General features: G+C 38.4%; 1 protein-coding gene across 2 annotated transcripts in view; it reads left to right on the forward strand.

The window, feature by feature from the left end:
- ADAMTS6 (ADAM metallopeptidase with thrombospondin type 1 motif 6) overlaps positions 1 to 22395 on the forward strand; it is a 280546-nt gene that overhangs the window by 222394 nt on the left and 35757 nt on the right. For both annotated transcript variants that reach the window (XM_075839116.1, XM_075839124.1), the window contains exons 16-20: positions 1363 to 1496; positions 2498 to 2621; positions 4093 to 4173; positions 4741 to 4904; positions 5633 to 5771. In XM_075839116.1, coding sequence (XP_075695231.1) covers positions 1363 to 1496; positions 2498 to 2621; positions 4093 to 4173; positions 4741 to 4904; positions 5633 to 5771 — 642 coding nt within the window. The remainder of the gene's footprint in view (positions 1 to 1362; positions 1497 to 2497; positions 2622 to 4092; positions 4174 to 4740; positions 4905 to 5632; positions 5772 to 22395) is intronic.

Below are 22395 nucleotides of genomic sequence, written 5' to 3' on the forward strand. Positions count from 1 at the left end.
CAGATTACAAAATGCAATAAAGTGAGGCTGGAAAGTCAATAAAAACTGGATAATGATTGTACATAGCCAATTAGACTCCTATGTTTGTCGTTGCTGGGGTCTATGCTATGCTTCAAAGGAACATTAGGTAGCTACGTGAAGCTACAGAAACCTTTGTCAAAATGTCTATACCCATGGCAGATATTTCAGTAATGGTTGATGAGAAGCTCTTCACTTTTTAAAGGTTTGGAAGTCACCAGTGTACCCTTAACAATCACCTCTAGTGTCATGGCGAACATGACAGCAGAAGAACATACTGCGCCAATGTAGTTACCTCAGGGTAAAATCTCAGGCAACTTTCCCACCGAGAGATGAGATGCCTTCTTTTATCTTGTACGAACCGGACTTGCCTTCATTACCTTCTCTGGCTAGGTCAAGATAAATGTTGCTAATTTTCTTTACTGATTAAGGTAATCAACTAAAGGCGCTCTTAACTGTAGCCTTCAAGGTGTCTTACAGATGTGTCCACCAATAACTTTTCTTGAATTGCGTTAAGTTATACAATTTGTTATGATACAAATTCAATACAATCTCGTGAAATCCAGTAAAAAAAAACGTTAATTGAGGCTTCGTTCACATCAAAGTTGGAGGCTCTGTCACTTACCCGGTCAAAGATACCGGACAAAATAGCGCAGCATGCAGTGCTATTTTGTCCAGTAAAATGACCGACACCATGGCGGAACCCATTCTAGTCAATGAGTTCCGTCAGGCGTCGATGGTATCCGTCATGCAACGGATCTGTTGCCTCCTATATTTTCATTGATCTGCTACTATGACAGAGCACAGCAACGGAATCACAGATGCAGATGTCAACAAAGCCTAATACTTTTTCTTTTAACATGGGAGTTTAAAGGGGACGGACGGCTGACAGGTCCGCCAGAGGCATCTGTCACAGCCATCCAATAAAAAATTGACACATTAAAATACTTTATTGATACTGCTTTTGTGTGTTAAAAATTATACTTTTTTTTAGCACCGCTTTCACATCTATTCTTTGATTTCGGGTTCTTGTTCTCAAAATCATATTAATAATTCAGACCTTTTTTTGTTTGTTCATAGAATCTATTGGGAAGGAGTAGTTATATTTTATTGACATGACCTATAAAGTGCGTAAAAGCAGAATGCATGAATACTCATACCAATACTCGTATATGCAACTGTTCAATTTGAAGAAAGATTATTAGAGAAAACTTTTATATTCATGACTTAATGTATTAAATGTTACGTGCTCCTTGCGATGTTCTTGCTCCTTGCTGTTCTTCAGTTTGACGTGTAGCAGGCCGCTTATAAAATATTAATGTCTGTGTCCATTTGCAATCACAGGTGGTGTTAAATCTTGTGCATTAAACTGTTTGGCTGAAGGCTACAATTTTTACACTGAACGGGCCCCTGCTGTTATAGATGGAACTCGCTGCAATGCTGATTCCCTGGATATCTGCATCAATGGAGAGTGCAAGGTAACTGGTTCTAGATGACTAACAATCCCATGAAATAGTATTACAATACCTATACAAAAAGAGCCTCAGAACCCACTCACTAATATTACACAATCTCATCTCATAAACAGTTTTATTTCAATGGGGATAGAGAGACGAGGCACAGCAGAGAATCAGATTTGTTGAAAACGAACATGCCCAACCCTACTTTTCTACTGCATTTGCCTTTGTAGGAAAGTCGGGGGTCCCCCATGTACATTAGATAGTCGGCAGATTCCAGACATTAATCTAATGTGTATGGGAAGCTTTAAAGGCTATGTACACTTTTAAAACAATATATTTTTTTTATTTATTTATTTTATAAAACCGTGTATCAGTGTATTTGGTGCAACTTTCTCATTACTTTTTATTAAAAATTATATTTACTTTCTCTGATACAGCTGCTTTGTATCCTGTATACATATCCGCTGTATCGTGCACTGAAACCTGTATCTATTAGGTCAGCGGGACTGAAGGATTCAGTGACAGCAGCTCCTGGGTGTCTCTTACACGCAGGATCGGGCTGTTCATAACTTAGATGTGATCCATAACAGGTGGATCCTGCGTGTCAGAGACAAAACACTGTATGTTGGCTGTTTTTCCTGGACCAAACACAGTTCAGGGAGCCGGACTCCTAGTATCATAGTTATCTATGATGCTAGGAGTCCCTGCCTCCCCGTGGGAATACTGTCCCATACTGTAATCATGTTTTTAGTACGGGACAGTATTCCCGCGGGGGGCAGTGACTTACAGCATCATGGGTGACTATGATTCTAGGAGTCCGGCTCCCTGAACTGCGTTTTGTCTGAGAAATACAGCCCACATATGGTCTGTATATCATGTGAAGCAAGCCTTAGTGAGGAGAGATAAAAAGTGGAAGAAAGAGAAAATGTTTTTGTAATGTTCGGTCATGGATGTTAGACATCATACTCTTTATTTGTCAGTCAATTGACCTTCCCATGTATTAAATCCCTCTCGTGTAGCATGTTGGCTGTGATAACATCTTGGGCTCTGATGCCAAAGAAGATAGGTGTCGAGTATGTGGGGGAGATGGGAGCACGTGTGAAGCAATAGAGGGATTCTTCAATGATTCTTTGCCTAGAGGAGGTGAGTACATGTAATTTGGCATCCATGATATGATATGTACATTTACATTTTTAGTATCTTGTAGAAGGAAAGCTGATCCAGGCATTTAGACTGCCACAGAAGGATATTTTTTTACCCTAAATTGTGGACAATTGGCATCTACTTTATAGGAGTCTGTTTTTGCCTTCATGGATTAGAACCGCATGATAATGCATTGAGCTAGATGGACTTTAATTTTTTAAGCTACGTATGTGTGTATGTATAGTAGAGGTTCTCTTCTACATTTCCTACATCCCATGATTGTTTGGTCAGTAGAAATAAATGTACAGTATGAATAAGCGGAGGCCTTTCTGGAGGGATCATTCCAGAGGATATAGATCCTTTCACTAACAGTTTATGTACTGTTGTCAATGTAGGTAGATTTTCCTTCAGTGATCCTAGTAGGTAAAAATTTAAGAGAGTTGTTGTGCTAATGCTTGATCAGGTTTAATTGTAACTTGTGGATATACTGTAAAGCAAGCATGACTGTCTAAAAAAACAGAATTCTTGAGGACATTTATCTTAGTGCTGTTTCGAGGCTTTGGAGAAATATAGCACTGACTCAACAGGATATCTTCACAATACCATGGCATTTATTAGTGAGCATAGTGTAACACATTGGTTATTTGGTATTATTTATACTCCCTTGCTCATTAGTATCCCTATCAAAATATTTTCAAAGTCTTTAACTTGGATTGATATTTAAAGAGGATTAAACATGTAAATGGCAAGATTCCCAAAAGGGGTCATTAATCCAGGAGACTCATTCGCCTCCCAATCATCTGTTTTAGATTGTTACGTAGTGCACAGTTTTTTGGGGGTTTTACAACCTACCATGTACATGCCACTTTTGATGTGTTTGTCATTTTGATGGGCTTGGAAACATATTACGAATGAGTCTGGTATCTAATGTGACTGAAGATATTCTGCAACTTTAAGTATTGTTTCAGGCAAGAGAAAGAGCTTAGGACTTGTGCTTCTTTAGGCCCTGTTCACACGGCATGTATTTGAAGCGTTTTTCAGTGCGTAAAACGCTCCAATAACGAGTCAAAAAAAAAACCCCTCATGATTTAAGCTTCCCATTAACATCAATGGGGAAGCGCGCTTTTAGTGCAAACAATGCGTTTTTTACGCGTGTGTTTAAAACATTTCAATATTACATTCTTGACATAATGTATGTGGCATGAAACCTTGACCGTATTTTATAAATGTATTCCTTCTATATATATTTTTGTTTTCTAGGAGAATCAACAGTAACATTTTATTATTTCAAATTTTATCCAAACTGTCCTTTTTAGCTATGGTCAAGTGTTTCATCTGAAGTTTTCGGGTGGTTTACAATTCAGTGGTTTGCTCATAATGTTTCCAAACCAAGTACCCCAAGTCGAATAAATTACATCAAAGTACCCCAAGTCCAGATCCTAGTAGTAACAGGCTATATGTTTCCTTCTAGGCTATATGGAAGTCGTTCAAATTCCACGAGGTTCGGTTCACATTGAAATTAAAGAAGTTGCTATGTCAAAGAACTATATTGGTAAGTTTGGCCATAGTAATTTTCTATAGTTTAGTTCAAAAGCATCATAGGCATAGATATAAGCTCTTTACCCTGTATAACTTGTTATTAACGTACAAGAATTTGAACTTTATTAGGATGTACAAATATTCACATGGACATCTTGAAGGTTACTAGAGAGTTATTAAGACCCTAAATTTACATTGTCTGCAATGAGTTCTTGCAAACTATACACTGGGCATATAATCCTTCTCTTAAATTACCCTTACATTTATACCTGCACTGCCACTGGATATTACTAAAGATGCCAAAAACACTTTCTCCTGTATTATCTTTTCAATTTGGGCTTTTCTACAGATGATAACACAGGGTGATAGGTGAAAGGAGGCACAGGACTGGGGTCAGGGTGGAGAAGGTAGTGCTGTTGAACTTTGGAAATGCTATGCAGTATAATATTACATGGTCAACACTGAAACTACTTAGTGAAAAATATGTCTTAAATGAAAAAATATTATCCATCTTTTTGAAAAACCCCAACAATTCTGTTAAGGTAATGATATTGCTCTATCATTTTCCTTTTTGTTTTAGCACTGAAATCTGAATCTGATGACTATTTTATAAATGGTGCATGGACAATAGACTGGCCGAGGAAGTTTGATGTTGCCGGAACTGCATTTCATTACAAACGCCCAGCTGACGAACCAGAATCATTAGAGGCCTTAGGACCAACAACCGAGAGCCTCATAGTAATGGTAAAAAGACATTGTAAACAAAGTTTCTCTGAATGTCAATGCCTGTCCTCAGAGGCATAACTAGGGAGGGGCCGTATTGACGTGTTCCCCTTAGTACTGGGTGCCAGAGCGATCCCAAAAAGCCACTCTGCCTTGGCTGATCTAGTTAGAGACAAGCTAGAGCAGCGTACTGAATCTTTGCTCCAGGTGAAAGAAACGCGCGCCTCTGAATATCCTAGTAGCTAAGTGGGTCATTATTATTCATGGTCCCAGAAGACTATGCTGTTATTGACTAACTACAGGTATCTAATATTGTATTAGGGAATATTTGAAATGTCAGGTACTTATTTTTCCCTGCAATTGCTCGGTTTCCATAGTGAACATTACAAATACTTCCAGGATAATGTTTGCCGTTGTACAACCGGCCTTATATGGTCAGTAAACTTTACTCGTACTCCTTCAGTCAAGCAGGAAATTTCACTGACTCGTACATTGGAGATATTATTTTGGCTTTGTTCAGAATTGCTTAACTTGGTAATTTAATTTGCTAAGAAGAACCAAAGCACTCACAGAATGATATCAGTAAAAAAAAAAAAGACGATTGTAAAAGTTACTGTGGATTTTATTTGAGAAAAAAAAAAGCTGCTTTGGAATGACATAGTAACTTGTCTAGCTGAACATTAAAGAACGAAAGGATTTTGTTATTTTTTAAGTGTTGTGAATTTTTTTTATAATCCTTATTTTCTCAGATTTTACTTCAAGAACAGAACATGGGAATACGATACAAATTTAATGTCCCCATCACTCGCACAGGCAGTGGAGATAATGAAGTAGGATTTTCTTGGCATCACCTTCCCTGGTCTGAGTGTTCGGCCACCTGTGCTGGAGGTATGATGCGACAGTCACCGTGTCTTTATTAGACATAATGATATATTCCTTGACCATTCCTTCCACTTCACCATGCAGGAGCCACTATTTTTTTTTACAGAATTAGTGCTTGTCGTGACATAGGGCTCCTAGCTCTAAGGCGAGAGGGAGAAGATTTCCATGAAACGTTAAGATTTTTTTTTTTTTATCAGTCATGAAAACGTTTGTGTTCTGAATAGTCCAGTGAAACTTTAGGTTTGCCTTTTGGGCCTTCTATTTTGTAGTCCATATCCTTAGGAAGCATATCACCCTAGCAATGCCATGTTTGACTGTTTTTATGTTGTCCTTTATGTGGAATGTTGTATTTGCTTTACACCAGTCATAATGGAACCTGATTTTATTTTATTTTTTTAAAACTTCCATATTTGTCTCATCCGTCCTATGATCACAAAAGGCTTGGGCATCTTGCAGGTGTTTTTACAAATGTGACACAGAAATTCTTGGATAGTAGTTGGTTCTGTCTTGCTGCTTTTACATGAATCCCATTTTTGTTGAGTCGCTTTCTCATTGATCTCATGAACACTGATCGTATTGGACTCTAGAGAGGCCCGCAGTTCTTTGGGTGTTGTTCTTCTGAAAGACTGATATTAAATTATAGGAAGAGTGGTTTATGGTTATTGCTGCTGTCAGGGATGCAACCTGTGAATAAATTTTAAGGGGTCTGTTATTTATTTTTTAAATGGATGACATGGATGTTAGGTGTGATTTAAAAACTATGCTATGTGTCTACTAGTTATGTGTTTACTATTTGATTAGTTAGTGTCACTAGGGCACAACTAGGAGGAGTGCAAATATTTTTTCACAGCATTGTAGCTGACAAGGGGAATGGCATTTGAAGGTCTCCTTTATATGGCTCTCTGAACCAACACTAAAATCGTATAGTCAAATTGGTATAGTATAGGCAAATTGGTATTTTTTTTATTTTTGGAGGGGGTGTATGTTCAGGGCAGGCTTTCATCTTCTTGATATAAACAAAATGTTTCCATTTCCCAGACAGAAAGAAGATGTCTTGAAAAATGAATAGATTTTACATAAAACCAAAAGCTTTTTAAAAAGTTTGACATGGACTTTGACCACTGGTGGTGAGGCCAAGGCATCACCATGTTTTGGCTGGTCAGGCCCCAGAAGAAAAAGTTTGAAAAGCCCAGTCTCAGTTGATAATCTGTGACAGACAAACATGAGCAGCTAGCACTTAAGACTCATCCTCATGTGAGGTTTTCTTAAAAACACACTGGTCTGTTGGAATTCTTTATTTGTTTAGTTAGTATGACCTTTGGCAAAATACAGAGACAGGATAATGCTTCTTTTAAGAAGTACCAACTGTTTGGGGTATTACAGATTAGCCTAGTTCTATTTGCAATTAAAGCTCCGTTTGTTTTGACTCTTTATGTTGCAACCATCAGACAGCTGTTCTGTAGTTAAAAAAAAAGTTGTGATGAGAGTAGGGAGAGGGAAAGGGTAAGGAAAGCGGAAATAAATAAAAGAAAAGCAAAAAGTAAGGGTAAAATTTAAAATAAAAAAATTCTATCTATGGCGTTAAATCTTATGTCTTTAAATGTTAGAGGCTTGAACTCGCCACAGAAGCGATTCATGGTCTGGAGGAAAGCATCTGAAAGAAAGGTGGGCATTTTATTGCTGCAGGAAACACACCTAATAGTGAAAGATATTTCTAGATTCTCCAATAAGAATTTCCCTGTTATATTGCATTCTACCACTAATAAGAAAAAAGCAGGGGTGCTTATAGCAGTTAAAGAGGCACTGTCACCACATTATAAGTGCCCTATCTCCTACGTAATCTGATCGGCGCTGTAATGTAGATAACAACAGTGGTTTTTATTTTGAAAAACAATCATTTTTGAGCAAGTTATGAGCATTTTTAGATTTATGCGAATTAGTTTCTTAATAGGCAACTGGGCGTGTTTTTACTTTTGACCAATTGGGCGTTGTACAGAGGAGTGTATGAGGCTGACCAATCGGTGACTAATCAGTATCCTACAATTCTCATTGTTCCAGCCCATTGTTACAGTGTGATTGTGAAGTGAAAGAAGCTGGGCTGGAACAATGAGAAGTGTGGGACACTGATTAGTCAGTGAGTGACCAATCAGCGTCATACACTTCTCATTGTTCCAGCCCAGCTTCTTTCACTGTACAGTCACGCTGTAACAATAAGTGTATGATGCTGATTAGTCACTGATTGGTCAGCGTCATACACTTCTCTCCACAACGCCCAGTTGGTAAAAAGTAAAACACGCCCAGTTGTCTATTAAGAAACTAATTAGCATAAATTTAAAATTGCTCATAACTTGCTCAAAAATGATAGTTTTACAAAATAAAAACCACTGCCGTTATCTACATTACAGCGCCGATCAGATTATGTAGGAGATAGGGTATTTATAATCTGGTGACAGAACCTCTTTAATAAAATGGTCCAGTTCCAAAAAAATAAGACAGAGTGTGATAAAAATGGAAGATGTATATTATTGCAGTGTTTAATAGATAATTCACTATACTTTAGTAAATTTGTATGCCCCCAATAAAGCTCAACATACATTTATTGATACTCTCCTCACTAAGGTTCGTGAATGTGCCACGGGTAATATTATAATAGGTGGGGACTTCAATGCGATTGTTAACCCCAACCTCGACGTGTCCGATAAAAAACTACCAAAACATACAAATGTAAGGAGAAAGAGGCAGCACTCCAAAGGTCAAAATGTAAGACGTTTATTGACCCATCAGTGAAAAAGGTGCAACGTTTCAGCTGCTCAATGTAGCCTTTGTCAAGCCTTGACAAAGGCTGTATTGAGCAGCTGAAACGTTGCACCTTTTTCACTGATGGGTGAATAAACTTCTTATATTTTGACCTTTGGAGTGCTGCCTCTTTCTCCTTACATTTGTATACCATTGGGGATTTACAAGTTAGATCCCTGGAGGCTTGCACCCGTATGCCCTGGAGGTTTTTTCTGCTGTGCTGCCCATACACCTTTCCTTGGATACCAAAACATACAGATATAAAAGATATATTAATTGAGAACAATTTGCACGATATTTGGCATTATTTACATGGTTTAAATCTATGCAAAACATATTCTAATATAGATCTGTTCTTGGTAGATTCAAAACTTTTGCAACATATTAGAAATATCAATAGCTTACCAATAACATGGTCGGACCATGGCCCGATTATACTTTCCCTCGTAACAGGTCCTTATACCACCAATAGTTCTGGATGGAGAATGAATCACTGCTTAGTACGATTAAAGAAAAATGATCTAGACGTTTCTATAAGGGAATATTTTAATGTAAATAATACACCAATGATATCATAAGCAACTTTTTGGTGTGCACATAAGGTGACCATAAGGGGGATTTGTATGCAACAACAAGCTAAGGAGAGAAGTTTCATCTTCAAAATCGGACCCTGACTGACACAAAGGTTTCCGTTTCCATCACCATTGATTTCTATGGTGACGTATCCGTTGCCAATGGTTTCCATTAGTCTCCATTGGGCAAGGGTTCTGTCGTTTTGACGGAATCAATAGCGTAGTCGACTATGCTATCGATTCCGTCAAAACGACGGAACCCTTGCATAATGGAGACAAACGGAAACCATTTGCACCGGATCCATCACCATTTAAATCTATGGTTTCCGTTTGTGTCAGTCAGGGCTCCATTCCGACAGAAAGCTCAGATGGAACGTTGGAACGAGGGCCCTGACGCAGATGTGAACGAAGCCTAAATACTGAAATCAAGACTGTAGAAGTCCAGGCAGCAATAAAGTCTTTTCGCGACTGTAAGGCACTGGGACCAGATGGTTTCCTAAATGAGTACTATGAAGAATTTAACAAGGTCTTGACCCCATATCTTATGAATCTCTATAATGATATAAGTCGGGGGAATGTTCCCAAAGGAAATGCTGTAAGCAAGGATAATAGCCATTCCAAAAGCAGTGAAAAATCATCTGTTTCCATAGCGTTCTAGACCAATATCTCTCCTTAATGGAGACCTAAAAAACACTTATCTTCTGTGCTGGCATGAGATTGGGGTCTGTGATGGACTCGATCATTTTTGCCAGATCAGGTAGGCTTCATGCCAAATAAACAAACCCCATACACCCCCAGAAGAGTGATTGACCTGGTTCAGTCGGGTGGTCTGTTCGGATCCCCCAGTGTGCTTATGTATCTCGATGCTGAGAAAGCGTTTGATAGAGTGCACTGGGGTGCCCTCAGATCCACCCTGGCTAAGTTTGGTTTCTCTGGATTCATACTGAATGCAATATTTTTTCTTTATATGTGCCCAACTGCAAGAGTTTTTAATATGGGGTTTAACTCAAAAGAATTTAGCATCACAAATGGCACCTGTCAAGGGTGCCCCTTATAACCCCTAATCTTCAGTCTTATAATTGAACCTTTGGCGCAGTCAATTAGATTTCATCATAGGATTGTATGCAGATGATATTATTTCATGTACAGATCCTGTTTAATCCCTAACCGGTCTAAATGGAGTGAGAGCATACTCAAGGGTGTCATACTATAAACTTAATGCATATAAATGTCAATTAATGTTGCTCATTTCAAAAATAGAACTATCTTCTGTAATAAGAACCAATTTTCCATACTCATGGGGCAAGGATGGGTTTACCTCTCTAGGCATTCAAATCTCAACGTTGCCTAGAATTATTAAGTTTAATGCTCCTAAACTAATAGAGAGAATGAAACAAGAAATCTCAAAATTAATGAATATCTCCTTTTCCTGGATAGCCAAAATAAATATAGTAAAAATTAACATTATGCAGGTAATATTATACATTATGACATGCATACCACTGCCTTTTCCAAAATCAATAATTGCAGAGCTGCAAAAAAAAACATTCTATATTTTATCTGGGGCGCCAAGAGGGCCAGAATTGCTAAGACAACGCTACTAAGGCTGTCTGGCTCCGGAGGAATGGGAATTCCGAATTTAGCCACGTATCAAAAAGTAGTCCTATTAGAACTAGAAAAGGCACCTGGGAGGAGGGAACTCCGTTTAGATGGGTCCAACTGGAACTTGAACAAGTTAAAGTCGCTTGTTTTAAGTGACTGCTAATATATAACCTTCTAGGTGTTCAGTATGTTACCAGCAAATTAGAATCCACAAAGGTTCTTATAAACATGTGGAGAAATATTGTTGTTCTTAATAGAGGCATTAGCATTAAGCTTCAAGATTTAAGTATGGACTATTTCAGTGCTCTTATTCCGGAGCTGATCCTGCAATCTTGGTTAGCCGCAGGAATATGCTCACTCCAGGATATTGTAGTGGATTGGCAGCTCCTGCCATTTAGGGACCTGATCATTAAACACAATCTACTAACATCCGCTTTCCTTCAATACCTAAGAATTTAGGGCAGATATTAACAAATATGGACTTATAGGCAAAATGTAGAGCCCACTACCAGGGGTGGCGAGATTTAATGTTTTTATTAATTATGAGTCCAAAAGGAAGAGGGGCATTTCAGTTATTTATAAAGAAATTATGTTGCTTCATTCTAAAGGCAAAATGAATTGTATGATAAGTTGGGAGAAATATCATGGCAAAACATTTCCACTTCGGTGTTGGCATAGAGAGATGAAATGATCAGCCGAAACATCATACTGTATTAACCATCTTGAGGGGATCCGTAAACTGAAACTGAGATGGTATATAACCCCAGCAAGATTAGCTAAATCTTACCCTCAATATTCAATCTGTGCTGGCGCAATTGCGATGCAAACAGAGCCTTGATACATGGTTGGTGGGAATGCCCCAAGATAGTGAACTTCTGGAAATATGTTATCTGGCTGGTCTCTAGGGTATGTTCTAAACATGTTTCTCCTAGACTGGAAGTTGCCCTGCTAAATTTTGCATGTAAGGATATCCCTTACAGATGTAGATGGGTCTGTAGCAGAATTTTTTCATTAGCTCCTTTGTGGCACACTACTGGAAGTCAGAACCCATTCCTGCCAGAGACAAAATGTTTAGTAAAATGAATCAGTATTATATATACTAAATCTGTATGGATCAAAGTGGGGTCCATGTAATCATGGACCTTGAGATTAAATGGGCTTGTTAGACCAAAACTTCATCCGTAATTCAGTGTCAATGATCGAACAAATGTGCTTCCCCCCATTGTGAATCCTTCCCAAGAAACCATTCTCAGATCAATTAAATTTCTCTCTTTTTTTTCTGTTTGTTGGTCTTTTTTTTCTTTTTTTTTTTATGTTGTACTTATATTCTTTTTGGGTCTAGCCTTGTGCTGCAGACACTAAAAGAGGCATTTTTCATGTCGGTTTAATGTTCGTATGTTTTGGCGCTTCTGAGTAAACAGTGAAATGAATGTGCCGCATATAAGTGCTAATAGAAGAAAATGTAAATAGTAAGGAAAAAAAAAATACAGCCTGTTGGGGGTATTACAGATTAGACTAGTTCTATATGCAATTAACGATCAGTTCGTTTTGACTCTTTATGTTTAGTAACTATTTAAAGGGGTTTTCCCAGAATCATAAATAACCTGTAGGTAGGTGATAATTTTCTGATCACTGGGACCTCCACCTTTCATGAGAACTCCCAGTCCCATCCTCACTGCTCCCCCCCCCCCCCCCCCCGCAATGAAGAGGAGCTTACATAGAGTGGTGATTAAGCATGCGCCCGCCGCTCTATTCAATGTCTATAGGAATAATGGAAACAGCCGAGCGCTGATTTAGACTTTCCGATAGACTTTGAATGGAGCGCCAGCGTGCATGCTCAACCAACGCTCCATTCAAAGTTCTCCTTACTGCAGTGGGGCCCCCAGCGATGAGAAAATTATCAGCTACCCTGTGGATAGGTGATAATTTATGATTCTGGGAAAACCCCAATATGTTGTATAATCAAATATAATATTATTATTATTATTATTATTAAAATGATACAATGTATTAATATTCACAGTATTCTCCTTTCACATTGAGTAATATAAGGCTGTGGCTGTAATACTACTAATACTATCAAATTCTATCATATTTTTGTCATTTTCAGCGTTATTATACATGGAGGGTGATTATTGAACAATAAGGCACAGATTCTGAAAACTGAATTTTGTAATTTGGTGCAGGATATATTGTTATGGGTGGGAATATACTCATTAGAAAAGAATATTCAGGCCTTTGTTTTATTTAATCCATATCAATATTACTCATCAGTACAATCATCAACCAGGAATAGTTTGAAGAGTGTAAGTTTTAGGGCATGTGCACACGATAACTGCATTTACGTCTGAAATTACGGAGCTGTTTTCAGGAGAAAACACCTCCTGAATTTCAGACGTAAATGCGTGTACTGGCGTTTTTTGCTGCGTCTTTTACGGACGTAATTTGGAGCTGTTCTTCATTGAAGTCAATGAAAAATGGCTCCAATTACGTCCCAAGAAGTGTCCTGCACTTCTTTGACGAGGCTGTTATTTTACGTGCCGTCTTTTGACAGCGATGCGTAAAATGACAGGTCTTCGGCACAGTACATCGTAAGACCCATTGAAAGTAATGGGCAGATGTTTGCCGACGTATTGGAGCCATTTTTTCATACTTAATTTGAGGCGTAAAACGCCACCAAAACGTCTGAAAATAGGTCGTGTGAACCCAGCCTTAGTATTCAGAACACCACTTTGTCTGCAATATGCCAGTCATGCCACATCAAATAAGGGTATGTTCACACAATTAACAAGATACGTCTGAAAATACGGAGCTGTTTTCAAGGGAAAGCAGCTCCTGATTTTCAGACTTTTTTGAGCAACTCGCGTTTTTCGCAGCGTTTTCGCAGCGTTTTTACATAGACTAATAGAGTCTATGAGAAAATGGCTCCAAAAACGTCCCAAGAAGTGTCCTGCACTTCTGACAGCTTGTCTGCACAGAACATCGTAAGACCCATTGCAAGCAATGGGCAGATGTTTGCCGACGTATTGGAGCCGTCTTTTCAGGCGTAAAACGCCTCCATTACATCTGAAAAGAGGTCGTGTGAACCCAGCCTAAGGGTTTAGCAACACATATCTGCTAGCAGGAAAAATACATTAACCCCTTTAAGACACAGCCTGTTTTGTCCTTGTTGGACACAGATGATTTTTTCAAATCGGACATGTGTCACTTTATGTGTTAATAACTCCGGAATGCTTTTACCTATCCAAGTGATTCTGAGATTGTTTTCTCGTGACATATTGTACTTTATGTTAGTGAAAAAATTTGGTTTATAAATTCAATATTTATTTGTGAAAAACGTCAAATTTGAGCAAAAATTTGCATTTTTCTAAATTTAAATGTATTTGCTTGTAAAACAGATCGTAATACCACACAAAATAGTTACTAGTTAACATCCCCCATATGTCTACTTTATGTTTGCATCATTTTTTTCACGTACTTTTATTTTTCTAGGACGTTACGAGGCTTAGAACTTTAGCAGCAATTTCTCATATTTTCAAGAAAATTTCAATAGGCCATTTTTTCAGGGACCAGTTCAGTTCTGAAGTGGCTTTGAGGGCCTTCTATATTAGAAAGTCCCCATAAATTACCCCATTTTGAAAACTGCACCCCTCAAGGTATTCAAAACCACATTCAGAAAGTATTTTAACCCTTTAGGCGTTTCACAGGAATTAAGGCAAAGTAGAGGTGAAATTTATAAATTTCATTTTTTGGGCTGAAATTCATTTGTAATAAAAAAAAATCTGTAACACAGAAGGTTTTACCAGAGAAACGCAACTCAATATTTATTGCCCAGATTCTGCAGATTTTAGAAATATCCAACATGTGGCCCTAGTGTCCTAATTGACTGAAACACAGGCCTCAGAAGCAAAGGAGCACCTAGGGGATTTTGGGGCCTCCTTTTTTTAGGAATATATTTTAGGCACCATGTCTGGTTTGAGGAGGTCTTGTAGTACCTAAACAGTCGAAACCCCAAAAAATTTACCCCATTTTGGAAACTACACCCCTAAAAGCATTTTTCTAGGGGTATAGTTAGCATTTTGACCCCACAGTTTTTTGCAGAATTTAGTGGAATTAGTCTGTGAAGATGAAAATCCCCTATTTTTCTGTGGAAACATAGAATTATTTCATTTTTACAAGGAATAAAGGAGAAAAAGCACCCCAACATTTGTAAAGCAATTTCTCCCGATTACGGCAATACCCAATATGTGGTCATAAACTGATGTTTGGACCCACAGCAAGGCTCAGGAGCGAAGGAGCGCCTTTTGGATTTTGGAGCGCAGATTTTGCTGGATTGGTTTTCAGTGCCATGTCGGGTTTGCAACGCCCCGGACGGACCAAAACAGTGGAAACCCCCTAAAAGTGACCCTATTTTGGAATCTACACCCCTCAAGGAATTTTTCTAGGGTATAGTGAGCATTTTGACCCCACAGGATCTTTTTTAGAGCTAAGGTGACCAAAAAACAGTGATTTTGGCGCATTAAATTATTTATTTCTTACAGCGTTCACCGTGCGCAATAAATTACGTTTTACTTTATTCTGCCGGTCGGTACGATTACGCGGATACCATATGTGTATCGTTTTTTTTAAGTTTTGCAGCGTTTGTACATTAAAATTAAGTTTCTATAAAATAATTTATTTTCTGAGACACGCTATTCTGAGCCTTAATTTTTTTTATTTTTTCGTCAAAAAAGCTGTGGGAGGTCTTGTTTTTTGCGGGACGGGTTGTAGTTTTTATTGGTACCACTTTGGGGTAAATGCGACTTTTTGATCACTTTTTATTTTATATCTTGGGAGGGGTGGTGACCAAAAAATAGCGATACTCACAGTTTTCCGTTTATTTTGTTTGTGGCGTTCACCGTGCGGAAAAATTAACATTATAGTTTCATAGTTTGGGTCGTTACGAACACGGTGATACCAAATATGTGCACTTTTTTTTAACGTTTTAATTTTTTCCCTATAATAAATGACTTATTATAGGAAAACAAAACCTTTTATTTTTACACTTTTATAAAACATTTTTATTAACTTTTTTTTTACTTTTTACACTTGATTTATTTGACCTGCAGCTATGATCGCTGCTAGAATACATTACACTACCTAGGTAGTGTAATGTATTCCAACTGTCAGTGTGACGTCACAGTCACTCTGACAGTTAGTCTACGAGGATCAGCCAGAGGCTAGTCCTCATAGGCTTCCATACATGGCAGACCCGGAGGCCGTTGCCTGGCCTCCGGATGCCATCACAAGCATCAGCAGCCCCCACGATTGCATGGGGCCGCTGATGTGCTGCAAACCCCCTACAGGCGGAGATCGCAATCGAGCTCCGCATGTAAAGGGTTAATTGCCGCAATCAGCAGCGATGAGCTGCTGATCGGCAACACTGGAGTGTCAGCTGTCGGGAACAGCTGATCTCCAAGTTCCCGATGCACACCTTGTCGCCGACAGTGTGCATCGGGAACGACACAGTGACTTCCTGTCACTCTTGACAGGAAGCCTATCAGGACCAGCCGAAGGTTGGTCCTGATGGGCTTCCGTCCATGGCAGACACGGAAGCCATTGTTTGGCTTCCGTTTGCCATACTAACTATCAGCAAAACCCGCGATTTCGGACCGGGGTCTGCCGACATGCTAGAAACCCCTAAAATTCGGCGATTGCAACCGATCGCCGAATTTAAGTGGTTAATTCGCCAAAATCAGCGGCAAACGACCGCTGGCTGGCAAGAGTGGAGTGTTAGCTGTCGGCGACAGCTGACCTCCCGGTTCCCGGTGCACACTGTCGCCGACAGTGTGCACCGGGAAAAACTCAGTAACTGTACGTCGTCGTGCGGGAAGTAACCTCCCGCGACGACGTACAGTTACTTACTCGTGCGGATAGGGGTTAAAGTGATTGTCCACCTTTTGCACACCATTTTACGGTTTAAATATTGAATTAAAGTGGACCTGTCATCGGAATATACTGCCCTATTGCATTATTTTGTAGCCTCTCTTGAACTCCAATCACATATCTGCAGGATTCAGAGATGCAATCTCCCAGCATTCGTTGCTGGCTCAGTATCTGCGCAGATCATGCTCATCATTACCAGGCAGTGCACTGTAATCTGAAAGACTAACTGTCTCACTGTGTAGAAGCACAGCTAAGCTGCTCTCTCTGACAACAAGCTAGTCAACTTTTTCTATTGACAACCAGCAGAATTGTAAATGTAGCTCTGCACTATAAGACCATGTTTGCACAGTGCAGATTTGATGCAGATATTGCATGCAATTTTTAAGCCAAAACCAGCATAAGATCCAGCAGAGCAGACCTATTAAGGCATTCCTGTATATATTTCTTCTCTTTAGGTTCTTTTATGGATTTTGTCTTAAAAACGACATGCAAAATTTGCATAAAATCTGCACTGTGTGAACAAGGACTAATACACGCTAACAGAAGCTACTGAACTTCCTAATATTATCTGTATATTAGATGTTAAATTGTGCTTTAAAATACAAAGGTACCAAGTGAAAAAAATCTCCATGTGGAATCCCATTCAAATATAGCCGTAGATTTGTATTCATAATATACTTTTCCTTTTCAACTTTATAATTAGGGTATTATCCGGCTTGGTATCTGTATTGAAAGCTATAATGCAGTTACACAGTAGGTTCTCATAATCAAGCATTTTACCTGATCAGAAAATTAATTAAGGGGGCACAAGATTGAGTCCACAGACTGTGTCTGCTATTGCATCAAGATAATGAGGCAGAGGTGAAATACCAGAAACAACCCATGAAGAAGAATGGCGCAGTTTCTGGAAAATATATATATATTTTTTTATCTCAGACAAACTCTTTAAGTCAGAGAAGAAGACATCACAGTTCATTGACTTCTCCGTTCGAACCATGTTGCTGGACGTACATTCTTGTTTTGAGTGGCACACAGTTGTCGCGTCAGGACGAGCGTACTTGTCTTCCTGATTGCGTGGGCACAGCAAGTGTGTCTGTGTAATCAGGAGCTGGGCAATGGCTGTAATACACAGCCGCAGCCCGCTCTAACAGAGGAGATCAGAATAACCTATGATATCCACTGTTTAAACGTCCATTCAAACAGGCCATCCTTCAAATCATTCGCTCTGAATCAAGTAAAAAAATGCACTATGTCACAATATGTTAAGGCACAGAAGCGATGTGCAAAGTGGGTGTAACTCAAAATGTTGGTATCATTTTTTGAAAATCCTTTTATTTTTTAGGATGTTAGGGTTATATCTTTTTCACAATTTTATACGGGACCAATTCAGTTTTGAAGTGGCTTTAAAGCAAAGTGGAGGTAAAATGTACAAATTTCATTTTGTTTGCAGAAATTAAATATATATATTTTTTTCTGTAACACAGCAGGTGTTAACAGAAAAACACAGTTCAATATCTATTGCCCAGATTCTGCAGTTTTTATGAATATTCCATATGTGGCCCTAGTTCTCTACTTGACTGAAACACAGGCCTCAGAAATGAAGGAGCACCTTGTGGATTTTGGGGCCTCCTTTTTTTAGAATATACTTTAGGCACCATGTCAGGTTTGAAGAGGTCTTGTGGTGCTACAACTATACCCCTTAAGGAATTCATCTAGGGGTATAGTAAACATTTTAATCTCATAGGTGTTTCATAGAATTTATTAGAATTGGGCCATGAAGTTCAATTTTTCCCAATAAAATGTAAAATTGTATCATTTCCTACAAGTAATAAAGGAGAAAAAGCACCCTTAATGTTTATTACACAATTTCTCCAGAGTAAGGCTATATACCCCATATGTGGTCATAAACTGCTGTTTGGGCATACGGCAGGGCTCAGAAAGGAAGGAGCGCCATTTGGCTTTTGGAGCTCAAACTTTGCTGGAATGATTTTTGGATGCCATGTCATTTCGAAAGCACCTGAGGGACCATAACCATGGAAACCCCTAATAGTGACTCTATTTTGGAAACTACAACCCTTAAGGAATTCAACTAGGGGGATAGTGATCATTTCAACTCCACAGGTTTTTTGCTGGATTTATTTGCATTGGGCCATGGAAATGAAAATCTACATTTTTATTCATTTCCACAAGGAATAAACAAGAAAAAGCACCCCTAAATTTGTAACGCATTTTGTCCCGAATACAGTAAAACCTCGTATTTGGTTATTTTCTGCTGTTTGGACACACGGCCGGGCTCAGAAGGGAAGAAGCACCATTTGGCTTTTGGAGCTCAAATTTTGCTGGAATGGTTTTTAAGTACCATGTTGCATTTACAAAGCCCCTGAGGGAAGATAACAGTAGAGACCCCAAAAGTGACTTAATTTAGGAAACTACTCACCTCAAAGAAGTCAACTAGCGGTATAGTCATCATTTGAGCTCCACAGGTTTTTTTTTACTGAATTTATTTGAATTGTGCTGTGAAAATTAAAATCTAAATTTTTTCCAATAAAACATAGAATTTTATATTTTCCACAAGGAATAAAGGAGAAAGAGCAGTCAAGAGTTTTGCAGCTAATCATTGTAGGAGATCACATGACTCAACTGGCCATAATGTAAGGGTTCAAAATGTATAGATGCAACTGAGCTGGGAAGAAACAAATGACACTGCTAGAATATTGCTGGTGAGCTAGCGTTATATGTGCAATTAAGTTTTTTTTGCTTGATTTGCTTCTTTAAGAACGAAAAATCTGTAAAACAAAACTTACACAAACAAGTATTTTTTTTACAATAAATAAACTTTATTAAATAGAAGTCCTAAAACATAAAATAGTATGCACATATTTGGTATTGTGTAACGACCTTTGCAATAAATTTATAGCATCCTGTATAATGATCGGTTTATGACCAAAAAATAAAAAGTTTATTTTTTTTTCCTGAATTTAAAATAACCCAAAACTATATAAATTATATATGTATAGGTACCACTCGTCCTGCAAAAACACAAAGCCTCATACAGCTATTTAGAACAAAAAATAAAAAAAGAAGTTATGGCCGCCTGAATGCAAAAAATTGTTCTGATCCTCAGGGGGTTGATGTGGTCACCTGTGCAAAAACGGAAATAAAGTTTATCTGTGAGTTACCTAATACTAAGTAGAAGATAATTAAAAGAAGCTGCTGTGTTGGGTGGATTACATGCTGAATATATGTATATATTTTTTTACAGTCGCGTGCCTCCCAATACATTGTAAAAATCAATTATAATTTCAGAATAGATAAGTGACACAATTACAAAGAGTCGGTAAAGCTAAAATAATTACTAAGATGCCATTTCTCAGAACTGTAAGTATGCAAGATAAAGTAGTGATCGGGGGATACACATTATTCTGGACTAATATAGGCAGATTTAAGGAATATAGCCATTTATATTCACATACACTCTGGTTGTCATTCATATATTGCAGATTTAGCACAGATATCATGTCTTCCAGCTGGAGTGACTACAGGCAATAACCGCTTGTAGCATATTCAACCCATCTGATAGTACTCTGCTTTAACAGGCCCAGTGTGATGTGCTTTCATCATGCAAAATTAAAGCCAAACGTGTCCATTTATCCAATTTATGTACAATTGCATACATAAGTTGTCATGTCAGCAGCAGATGTTAAACTTTAGTATTTGCAATGTATGAAGTCTGCTGTGTTAGACACTGTACCTCCTGGAACAAAGAGCAATACAATATTAGCCTTCATAGATAAAATGAGTATCTCCTAATATTGGGAGATGTTAATTTTTGTGGTGTTACTGTCAGTATGCATGTTGAACTATGATTTTATTATCATAAATTTATAGAAAAATTTTGGACAAGCCTAAAGTGTACTCATCGTCTTTGTTTTATCTAAATAGGTCCAAAATTTTGTGCTGATAATTTAATTACATATATTTATGAGGTTCGAAGTTCAATATTTTTGGGTACCTGAGCTCCAAATCCCCTGCTATCCTCCACGCAGTCAAAATTCTGTATGTTTAGTGAGCTCCCCCTAGTGGTGGCTAGAGGTATACTTTAAAGCCACCACTAGGGGGAGCTCACAAATCATAGTTTGCATTCATAGTAATGGGGTTGTTTCACGAAGGACATTTATCACCTACTGTATCCAGAATAGGTGATAAATGTCTGTTCACTGATGAATAGAGCGGTGGTCACGCACACACCCAGTCAGGTTGGCTTATAGGGTTGGCAGAAACAGCTGTACTTGACTGTTTTCATCAGCCCTATAGACCTTGATCGGTGTCGCAGGGCGCATGCGTAACCACAGATCCAGTCAAACACCTCCTCACGGCAGTTGTGCAGTGATGAAAAAGGAGGGACTAGGGAATCCCATTCTAGTGATGGGTGCGGCCCCCAGCGATCAAGCTTTTATTATCTATCCTGTGCATAGGTGATAATTGTCCTTTGTGGAACAACCACTTTAACCATGAAATTGCAATCTGAATTAAGATGGCCATCTAAGGATGTTGTGTAATGCTTTAACAGCATACTTTTTTAGATGTACAATTTCAGCAGCCATACACAGTTGACCATTGGGTTCAAATTATGGGGAAACAAATGCTAGCCCAAACTTGACCTAAACCTGACGCTGCTGTCCTTCTTAGGGCTGAGCGGCCTGGCAAAGGAGTAACCAATCCAAATAGGATGTAACCTGACTGCTCACGCATTGTTTCATCATGCAAAATGACCGGCTATTGGCGGTAAAAATATTTACTTTTATCGGTGGTATACTGCACTGTTGGCAACCTTAGTGTTGGCGTACAAACTGCGTACGTAGAGATCAATGTATGCAGCTTATGTTAAGACCCCCAATAATCAATGTACGATCAATGTACATGGACATTCTCATGTACACAGACAACGCAATGTAAGGAAACACTACCATCTCCTCAGTGGTGGCATTGTCTTTTAATCATAGTAAGTGGAATTCTCCTTTAAGAGAGTTTCTACAGTTTAAGATGTAGAATATGTGTTGTACATCTGGTTTTTACTCCCCCAATTATTTCATTTTGGAGAAACTGAAATGAATGTTGCATGGCTATGAAATTCATTATTGACTTTTTCCATGTGGTCTTGAGAAGGTCAATGGGAAAAAAAGGCTGAAAATGGCGTCCAGAAAATTCAGACACATTATGCTGCTCATAAACCTTCATTTAATGAAAACTGTGTTTATAAATTAGTATCTTGAAAAAGAATACTTGAATAAAAAGCTGTTTTTTCCACTGAGCAGACAAAAGGTACTGGCAAAAAGAAGAACATCTGATGATTTGATGAGACTGTCAGAAGGAATGTCTGGGTTAACCAGCTTGTTATGGGTTTATTGATGCACAATTCACCAGGTTCTGGCATTCTTATTATGAAGTGTCATCCTATACCAAAATTTATTTTTGTGACTCTTCATTAAAGAGAATGTATTGTTAACTGCGTGAGTGTAAAGTGGCCAGTGCTTTGTAGTCTTAGATTTGTAGTCATGAAAAGTGAGACCAGATCCTGAGGAACGCTTCTAGTTCCATGCCTGAGACACTGTCACCTAATCACACTCTTTTATTATAAGTCATAAATCTTGTGCATTGAAAAGTTCTGTGTTTTTGTGCAACTGCTTGTAATTATTCCTCTGGGACCTTGAATCAATGCTTTTAGCAATGTTTTT

This window comes from Rhinoderma darwinii, chromosome 1, assembly GCF_050947455.1.
Source record: "Rhinoderma darwinii isolate aRhiDar2 chromosome 1, aRhiDar2.hap1, whole genome shotgun sequence".
Classification (NCBI taxonomy): Eukaryota; Metazoa; Chordata; class Amphibia; order Anura; family Rhinodermatidae; genus Rhinoderma; species Rhinoderma darwinii.